A 9316-nucleotide genomic window follows, 5' to 3' on the forward strand; every position below is an offset into this window, starting at 1 on the left:
GTGTTGCCCAGCGACAGTCCCAAAACATTACTGCTCTAGAGGAGATCTGCATGGAGGAATGGGCCAAAATACCAGCAACAGTGTGTGAAAACCTTGTGAAGACTTACAAAAAATGTTTGACCTCCGTCATTGCCAACAAAGGGTATATAACAAAGTATTGAGATGAAATTTTGTTATTGACCAAATACTTATTTTCCACCATGATTTGCCAATAAATTCTTTAAAAATCCTACAGTGTGATTTTCTGGATTTTTTTTTTTTTTCTCTCATTTTGTCTCTCATAGTTGAGGTATACCTATGATGAAAATTACAGGCCTCTCTCATCTTTTTAAGTGGGAGAACTTGCACAATTGGTGGCTGACTAAATACTTTTTTTCCCCACTGTACATGCATGCACAATTTTTCTGCCCTACTCTTTTCATCTGTAGCCTAAGCGAAGGCAGTCTGTTATGTTCACCATTGTTAACACACCAAAACGCCAAAGAGGTAGTTTGCTGCAGCGAGGCCTAAAGCACCGTAAGGAAGCCTGTAAGTCTCCCACAGTGGGCAGTCGTGCCCTGCAGCCTGCGATGAGCGCCGCTAACAGCAGATCGCCGCTGTCACTGAGAAAATGTCCTTGCAGCAAGTCTCCAAAAAAGGTATGAACGGCATGACCCTCTCCTGGTGTTGCTAACAAATTGCTGTAATCATGAACCAAACTTCACTTGAGCTGGGAGTTTGAGTAGTATTAGACTAATGCATGGTGCACAATTTCTAGGTTAAATTAGTGTTTTGTGTGTGTTTAGGGAGAGCAGTAGACGGACTGATCATCTTTCCTGACTGTATGTATCTGCTTGTTATGTGGCAATACACTTTAATTGCGTTTCATGAATTTTTTTGAAACTCATGTCTTTCTCCACAGTTGATTTCTTTCTCGTCCAGGATCATTTGTGGACACAACCTGGATTTATTTTTATCTATAATTTGGTAGTTTTTTTTCTGTTCACTTTGTAAATTGATGGAAGGTGTGTTTTGGAATAATGTATTAAAAATAAAAGATTTTTGTAATGTACTTCGTAGTAGTGTGTTTGAATGTTTCGTATTTACTGTTGACCATCATTAATAAAAATTTAAAAAGCAGAGGTTTAGTTTCTATGCAGATAATGTTTTACAAGTGCATTCAGTTTTCCCATTTTATTATATTTTTATTTACTTTTTCATTTATACATTTAGTTTTAGATTTTTTTTTTTCTTTGTATTTATTTTTATATATTTATTACTTTTAGCGTGCATTTTCATGCATGCATATGCATGGCAAACTATTTTTTTTTTCCACAGTAAGGTTGATCCCTCTCATGCTGCAAAATTTACATTTATGGAAGGCTTTATTGCGATAAATAAACCAGAAATGTATAATTTTTTTTTATTTGCAAATAGTAAAAAAAAAAAACCATTGGAGAAATATAATGCGTTGCAACATTGCGCCGTCTTTTCCCATTTGTTGCAGAAACCGAAAGTAAAAATGACGTGACCGGAAACGCGGAAGAGCAGTCAGTCAGGCCGTGGCTTCAACGGACGACATTTCTGTGGACGGTTTAGGCTTATTTTTGTTTTGTTTTTAAAAACCACATTCATCGAACCGACTTTAAATAAAGCCAGTTTAATGCTAGAGCGCTTCCTAAATGTTTTGGGTAAGTTTGTCGCTTAAGATATTGATGGCTCAAATATTTTTTTTTCAGGCCACGAATTTCCTTGTTATGCGATAAAAGTGTGTAACTTTTTATATTTTTTTCTGTTTCTTAGGTAGAAGCTGTGCTGTAATTGGTTTGTAAGGCGTTTCTAACCACCATCATGAGTAATTTTGGGGACGATAGTGATTCAGAAGTGGATCGGTAAGTGTCTTGAGGTTTTGACGGTTTTTTCTTGTTTAACCGGCCTGCTTTCCTTAGTTCTGCTAAACCAGGTTAGTTTGGTTATTTGAGGCTAACTCCAGCCAGACCGGCTGTGCAGAGCAAATCAAAGAAACCAAGAATGTCCTAAAATCCAAATAATTAAATGCAAAACAACTAGAAAGAATACACACGCTGTAAATAGTAACTGTAGCGGTAACGTTACTAAGTGACGGTATATTAATAAATACTCGTGTAACCGTGGTGTAATAGTTCAGGTTTGCATCTGTCAGGACAGATGTTTTGAGTAGTCGACTAGTTAATATACCTTTTATTTGTTTCTGTATTCCTGAAGTATATAATTAAACATCGTTCTCACGTTCTAGAATCGTTTTGGTGCAAATTTTGTTTGTATCACTCCATTTAAAACCAGCAAACGTATATGTTCCTCTGTTTTGGGGAACTGGAAATATGAGATGCTTTCTCAGTTGACGTTAGAAGATCATAAGGATTGGGATTATTGCGAGGAAGACACATAATCTGACAGATCAAATATCAAGCCACTTTATCAAAAAAAAAAAAAAAAAACATTGTCAACGAAATCATTTGGTTTTTCGGATTGAAATACAATATGCATTTAAAAGAGCAGAGTGTTTGCTGGTTTAGACATTTGATGACCTGCTCAGGTTGGTCCAGGCTTGCATGAACACTCATGGTATGAATATGAAGATCTTACTTAGATTTTTAAGCATATTAGATTCCAGCAACGCTTCATCCAGTGGAGCGTTTTGAGTTGTGCTCTTTGAATTTTGGCTTCAGAATTACAGGTGTTTGTTAGCAATGCAAAATGTCTGTTTTTGAGTTTTGTGCAGGCACTGCTTGGACGAGTTTCCATTTGTTGAAAGGTCTTCGGAGTAGACACATGCTTGTTTCCGCTGCTGTTACTTTGTTTCTGTTTTAATGTCGCTGTTAACGTTATTTTAAGGATCATGATGGACCGGCCGCCCAGCAGTTATGGCTCCATGCATAGTGATGATCATGAAGGTGAAGAGGATGATGAATTTGAAGAACATCTGCTCAAACTACCAGCAACAAGGTATGGTAATATACAACTACACACACAAAAAAAGAATTGAAGTGTCATAATAATAATGATAAATCAGATTAGAACAGATTGGATATGACATGCTTGACAAATTGTCAATCATGACAAAACTACAAATTACTTTAAGTGTGGATCTCACTTGTTTTTAAACTTGGTACCCAAGAACTCAAATTATGTCCCTTCCTTAATTTTTTTTCCCCATTTAAATTGATTCATTTATTATTTTGAGGTAAATAAGTGATGTGAGAATTCATTTTAATGCAATTTCTTTGTTTTGTTGTTGAAAAGTATTTTATGCTCACCGAGCCTGCATTTATTTAATCGAAAATCTAGTTAAAGCAATGTTGTAAAATGTTTTAAATTTCAAAAATGTGAGTTTTAAAAACTTTTTTTCTGAATATAATTTAAAGTGTTATTTATTCCTGTGATGCACAGCTGAAATTTTTGCATCATTCCAGTCTTGGTTCATTTTTGTGTTTACATCACGCATGTGTATTTTCAGGGTCAGGCTTCACCGCTCGGATTCGCCAGAGACCGCGATTACTGAACGTACGAACACAAACCAGTCCAGCGTATACAACGATGGACTGGTCCTGAAACCGCAGCACTTCATGCACATTGCAGAATCTCATGCCCGACACAGGTAACTACATCCACAACACGCGCACACATGTATCTTAATGTTTCTGATGAAGTTATGAGGATAATTTTCACATTTCCTGTCATTCAGCATTAACAGAGAGCCCTCGATCGTGGAGCCATCTGAGCTTCAGAGCGACATCAGGACAGAAGCAGCAATGGATGAAGAGCCGAACGTCAGAGACACGGAGATGAATGAGAGAGACACGCAGGAGCAGCAGAATGAAAGCGTTGCGATGGAGCAGGCAGAGGCGACGAAAGAGGAGGATGATTTTGATGAAATTGTTATAGGTTTCGAAGAACCGAAAGATCCTCCTCCTCCTCCTCCTGCGGAAGGCGTCGGCCTACAGTTTCAACAAATGCACAGCTCCCTCACCCTGCGCCATGTGCTAAGGGTCAGTAGATGTTTTTGTGTTCCTGTTGAGAGTCTTAGAGGAGGAAACTTAAAGCCTAACATGAAATAGTCCGAAAAATCCTTTTGAAATGTATAAATCTTTAATGGCTCATGTAGTATGATAGTGAGAATTTGGAGCTTATATTTGCGACTGAAAACTACTGCGTGCGACTATGAAAAAGTATTTAGGAGCACCAGTGCGACTGACCCGATCATCATCATACTTGAGATTGTGATCGCTTAGGTGAGCTTCAAAGGTTTCTACGTGTTTTTGCAGCGTTGAGTAATGTATCACAGACATATCTCATGAATCCTTTCATAAGCAAAGTGTAGACGGTGTAAATAAAAGATTCATTGTGCAGTGTAGATAGCTTCGTTGATCATAAATGTGAGATCGCAATGAACTAAGATGAGTGACAGCTTTTAATGATTTTGTAAATTTGATACTGATTTAATACAACAGTTCAATAGACAAGAAGTTTATATTAAGTGGCTTACATTGTCTGACTATAACACTATTGTCTGATTTTGCTCTATTTCGTCGTCGAAAATAGTTTGAAACAGTCACAGCTCAGCCGCTGCGCATCTCCATTCAAACACAGCGGTGTTTTGTTTATGAATGAATCTAGTAAGTCAGTGATTCTTGATTACCCATTCATAAATACTGTCACTTGTTCGAATGAATCAATTGAATGAATGATTCAGTGATAAAATCAGTGATTGTCGCCACCTGCTGGCGGATTTAGTTTAATTTTTAAAGCATCTTTTCAGTTCTTTAAATCATTTAATATTTCTATATTCAACATTTTTTAAAACATTAATCTTAACATGAATTTATTAATTTAATTGCACTCATGCCACCTCTGATCCTCATTAAATGTCTGAAAATACACCTACAAGCCACTTGTCTTTTTCTGTTCTACCTCTGTACAAATTCATTTTAATACTGATTTCATTTGATTAGTAACTTATTCTTCTTATTCTATGGTTTTATCTAGAATTTTAAAAAAGCTTATAAAATATAGTTTTTAAAAAATTAGACAAAAGATGACATACTTTTAATAAAGATATAAAAATGCCATTACAGAGGTAAAAACAAAATTCTACTGTAAATCACTTTAAGGAGTCAAATAATGGGAAGGCTATGTATATAAGGCTATTTTTTGATCAAATTTTGGAGCACAAGCGCTCCTAAAAAGAAAAATAAGCGTAGAGCCCTGACGGTGATGATTGAGAGATGAACAAACAAATGTGACCCTGGACCACAACATTTTTATATTTAAAATGTTTTAAATATAAAATTTTGAATACAGAAATATGATTAAAATAACTGAGATTATACGCTAAAAATGAAACTAAATCTGCCAGCAGGTGGCGGCAAGTCACTGATTGATTCATTCAATTGATTCGTTCGAACAGCTGATTCATTCAGGAGTGAAGCAAGTGACTGTCTTTATGAACTGACGGAGAACTTTAATCCCTGTGTTTGATACTCATAATTCAACATGATTTTACAAAAAAGTTATGTATGGATCAAGTAGACCAAATCAGTCCGGTAAGTGTTCAACTTGAAATATTAACAGTATTAAAGTTCATTTACATTTTACTTCACAAAAACCAGTTAAGATTTCACAGCAAAAAGACAAGCTGAAATGTCCGAAATGCATTTTTTTTTTTAAACATATTTTATTTGTCATTCTTTCCTATCAAATTGCTTGCTACGGATGCGAAAATGCAGAAAATTGAACCTGATCCGAATTTTATGATGGACTGAAGTTTCGGAGGCAGTGTGTAAACGTGAGGTCGTATTTATTTTTTTAACGTGCGAAAATTTCGAATGAAAATTTTGGACTCTGTGCAATGACCTTAAGACTTTCTAATAAAATGTCTAAACTATCAATCAGATGACAAAAGGCATGTAGTTGTGTACAACAGGTTTTTCAGCAAAAGTTTTGATCTTGTTCATGTTGAGGCCGTTTACATAACCCTTTGGCCACCTTGCTCTCTAAAATGATATTTCTATATAAACCCGTGTTTGATACAGGATCCTTCATGATTTTTTGTCTTTCTGTCTCATTCAGCAAATGGTGGAGTGTCTTTCCCAGCTCCATCCGGAGGAGATCGCCTATTTTAAGCGCTCTCTGAGTACTCACTGCAGATTCAGGAAGAACTACTCAAGGATTGCGGATCTTAATGACCCGCTGGATCTGGCTGATAAAATGATCGAGGTCTGCGGGCTGGGAGAAGCTCTGCATCTGACCATACGAGCCGTCCAAAATGTCGGAAAGGACAATCTGGCCGAATACTTAAGGAAGACCTGTAGAAGAGGTAAAGCAGCTTCACACTTCACAAAAAAAATTAATCGGGCTTCAACTTTTTTTTTTTTTTTTTTGGTGCTTGACAGACTTGGTCTCCATTTACATTTGATGTTTGACCTACTACAATGTATTAAATCACTTATATTTGACCCTAAAATGCTTATTGAGTTTCATGCACAATTTGAAAAGGAACATGTCAATTGTCTCATGATTAAAATCATTGTTGCCAAGATAATTTACATGTTGCCTGTGATAAACTCATGTGGTTAAGAAAATGTGTAAGAAAAAATTGGGAGGTGTATTCTGATACACATTAAATAATTAGGTTATTAATGATCAATAATGGGATAATTGTGTTTTTATATCATTTAATGTTTTTGTAATTTAAATTTTTTTTATCCTATAAATGTTAGGTTAGAAATGTTGATGACAATATTTAGAAGATTTAAAGTCGGGTTTTTTTTTTTTTTTTCCCCTCCTGTTTAAAATGTTTGAATTATGTTATAAAAGCTTAGTCAGTTTCAGCAAAAATAAAATGGTTTCTAGTCTCTTTTGCTCATCTAGGCTGGAATAAAATATAATTTATAGATGATGCAAAGCTGAATTTTCAGCATCATTACTCCAGTCTTCAGTGTCACATGATCCTTCAGAAATCATTCTAATATGCTGATTTGCTGCTCAAGAAACATTTTTGATTATTATCAATATAGAAAACGGTTGTCCTGCTTCATATTGTTGTGAAAATGTTGTTTTGTGAAAAATGCATTAGATTCTTTAAATAGAAATTTCAAAACGAGCATTTATTTGAAATGGAAATCTCTTGTAACATTGAAAATGTCTTTTACATTCACCTTTGATCAATTTAATGCACCCTTGCTAAATAGGAGTTCATTTATTATTTTTTTTACTTTTAAACGGTAGTGTAAACAGTCCTTTGTGACTCACAATAATGACTAAACACATCACATTATGCGTTCCAAAAGTGTTTTTTTTTTTTTTTTTTTTAAATGTAGCAAAGTTCAATTTAGTATAGAATGTGGTGTAAAATAAACCTTGTAATGTGTAAAAGAACTTCCTTTTGTGTTTATATTCAGTCCCTGATTTTCTTTAGTTTTGTTTCTTTCCAGCCGTGTTACAGCATGACCTGAACATAGCCCACGACCGATGCTATTACTCTCTCTATGAAGGCCGATGTCGTCCAGGTCAGCAGCGCTACATCAGCGACATCTACGTCGAGCCCGTAACCGTCATCAGAGGCAGCAGGGAGCCCATCAACCTCGAGAATGAGGTCTACCAGATACCATATACGATCCAGGAGACCCAAATCAGGGCCGCTGACATTTTTCGGCTCCTTCCTCACGAACAGAAACCCATCCGTACGGTCATGATGACGGGAATTCCCGCCTGCGGTCTAACGGTGGCCGTGAATAAGGTCATCATTGATTGGATGGAGAAAAAAACCAATCAGGATTTTCAATTCATCTTCCCTTTGCCAGCAAAAGAACTGCACCTTGGGAAAGATGGAAATCAGAGCTTCCTAGAGCTGCTCGATAGCTTTTTCGCAGAAGCCGATGACATTAAATTCATCGAGAAGCCCGATTGCTTGAGTCTCTTCATCATTGACGCTCTAGAACTTTGCAAACACAACCTGGACTTTAAAAACAATGAAGTTATCTCAAGCGCCAGGGTGAAAGCACCATTAGATGCTCTTCTCACCAGCTTAATAAAAGGCACATTGCTTCCTAACGCTCGAGTTTGGATCACCAGCCACGTCACTGCCGCCCACCGAATTCCTCCGCAGCTAATCGACAGGTATGTAGAGTTAAGAGGATTCACGGATGAAAAGAAGGAAGAATATTTTACCAAGAGGACCACCGATCCTGAGCTCGGTAGGAAGGTTTATAACCACATGAAACGCTCCAAAGCCCTTGAGATCATCTGCCACCTTCCTCTCTTCAGCTGGATGGTGGCGTTCATCTTCGAACGAGGCTTTCGAGATCCCGAGTACGGCAAGCACCCACCTGGCATCACAGCGTTTTATTCGCAGCTGATCATCGTGCAGATGAACCGCTCGTTCGAGAAGTACCGCGGCTGCAACGTTGAGGATCAAAAGTGGAGGGATGAAGATAAGATGTTTATTGACATGATGGGGAAAATGTCATATAGGATGATACAAGAAGGTCGGGACTGGTTTACGGTGGAAGATTTGACCTCTGTCAACCTGACCTACGAAGATTTGCGCAGTCGCGATGAATTAACCACTGAGGTCAAACGAAGGAACGAAGACATTCATACTTGGGTCTTTAAGTTTGTTCACATTACCGTTCAAGAGTACATGGCCGCCATGTATGCCTATGTGGCGTTTCGGAAACATGGTAAAAATGTGATCGAACCAAGCAAAATGTCTTGGTTTCAGGGTCCAAATAAGGATCGGCCTGTGATTGAACTGTACCGTCCTGCCATCGACCGTGCGCTGGCGTCTCCGAATGGTCATCTGGACATGTTCCTGCGGTTCCTGGTCGGATTGGTGACTCCAGGAACTGAGGATAATCTGCGCGGGTACCTGCTCGGTCACTATCACCCCAAAGCCAAAGGCACAGAGGAAGTGGTCAAATACATCAACAAAAAAATTAGAGATAACATCCATCCTGACAGGAGAAGAAATCTGGAGTTGTGTCTGGTGGAGCTGGAGGAAGGCAAAGGGTAAAGATGAGAAGAAGCAAAGCAGGACAGTGTTCAATCTGTTAAGCGGGACTGTGAAACACTAAACTAAACGCAGTGTCTCACAGGAATGGTTCACCCTCATTATTTACAATACTGGTCAAAAGTTTTTACTGTTTTTGAAGTCTCTTCCAAGGCTGCATTTATTTGATCAAAAACAGTAATATTGTGAAATGTTATTTCTATTCGAAATAGCGGTTTTCAATTTGATTGTTAAAATGCAATTTATTTCTGTGATGCAAAGCTGAATTTTCAGCATCATTAATCCAGT

General features: G+C 37.4%; 2 protein-coding genes across 2 annotated transcripts in view; both read left to right on the forward strand.

Moving 5' to 3' along the window:
• LOC107560854 (nuclear mitotic apparatus protein 1) overlaps window positions 1-1002 on the forward strand; it is a 13251-nt gene extending 12249 nt beyond the window's left edge. Inside the window, exons 16-18 of the mRNA XM_016245127.1 lie at window positions 429-638; window positions 786-821; window positions 902-1002. Of these exons, the coding sequence (XP_016100613.1) occupies window positions 429-638; window positions 786-797 (222 nt within the window). The 3' untranslated portion in view covers window positions 798-821; window positions 902-1002. The remainder of the gene's footprint in view (window positions 1-428; window positions 639-785; window positions 822-901) is intronic.
• A 514-nt stretch (window positions 1003-1516) lies between these two features.
• On the forward strand, window positions 1517-9316 carry nlrc3l (NLR family, CARD domain containing 3-like). The gene is made up of 7 exons (XM_016245128.1): window positions 1517-1670; window positions 1783-1871; window positions 2854-2964; window positions 3476-3616; window positions 3704-4007; window positions 6088-6334; window positions 7452-9316. Exons 2-7 carry the CDS (start codon window positions 1831-1833, stop codon window positions 9029-9031), a joined length of 2424 nt encoding a protein of 807 aa, XP_016100614.1. The 5' UTR covers window positions 1517-1670; window positions 1783-1830; the 3' UTR covers window positions 9032-9316.

Source organism: Sinocyclocheilus grahami, unplaced genomic scaffold, assembly GCF_001515645.1.
Source record: "Sinocyclocheilus grahami isolate Dianchi unplaced genomic scaffold, SAMN03320097.WGS_v1.1 scaffold746.1, whole genome shotgun sequence".
In the NCBI taxonomy this organism is placed as follows: domain Eukaryota; kingdom Metazoa; phylum Chordata; class Actinopteri; order Cypriniformes; family Cyprinidae; genus Sinocyclocheilus; species Sinocyclocheilus grahami.

Excerpts from the sequence above, each read along its gene's own strand:
- nlrc3l (XM_016245128.1), top strand. The coding sequence starts at position 1,831 with ATGAGTAATTTTGGGGACGATAGTGATTCAGAAGTGGATCG. Across the intron at positions 1,872-2,853 it reads AGTGATTCAGAAGTGGATCG|GATCATGATGGACCGGCCGC; the intron begins GTAAGTGTCTTG and ends CGTTATTTTAAG. Across the intron at positions 3,617-3,703 it reads GAATCTCATGCCCGACACAG|CATTAACAGAGAGCCCTCGA; the intron begins GTAACTACATCC and ends CCTGTCATTCAG.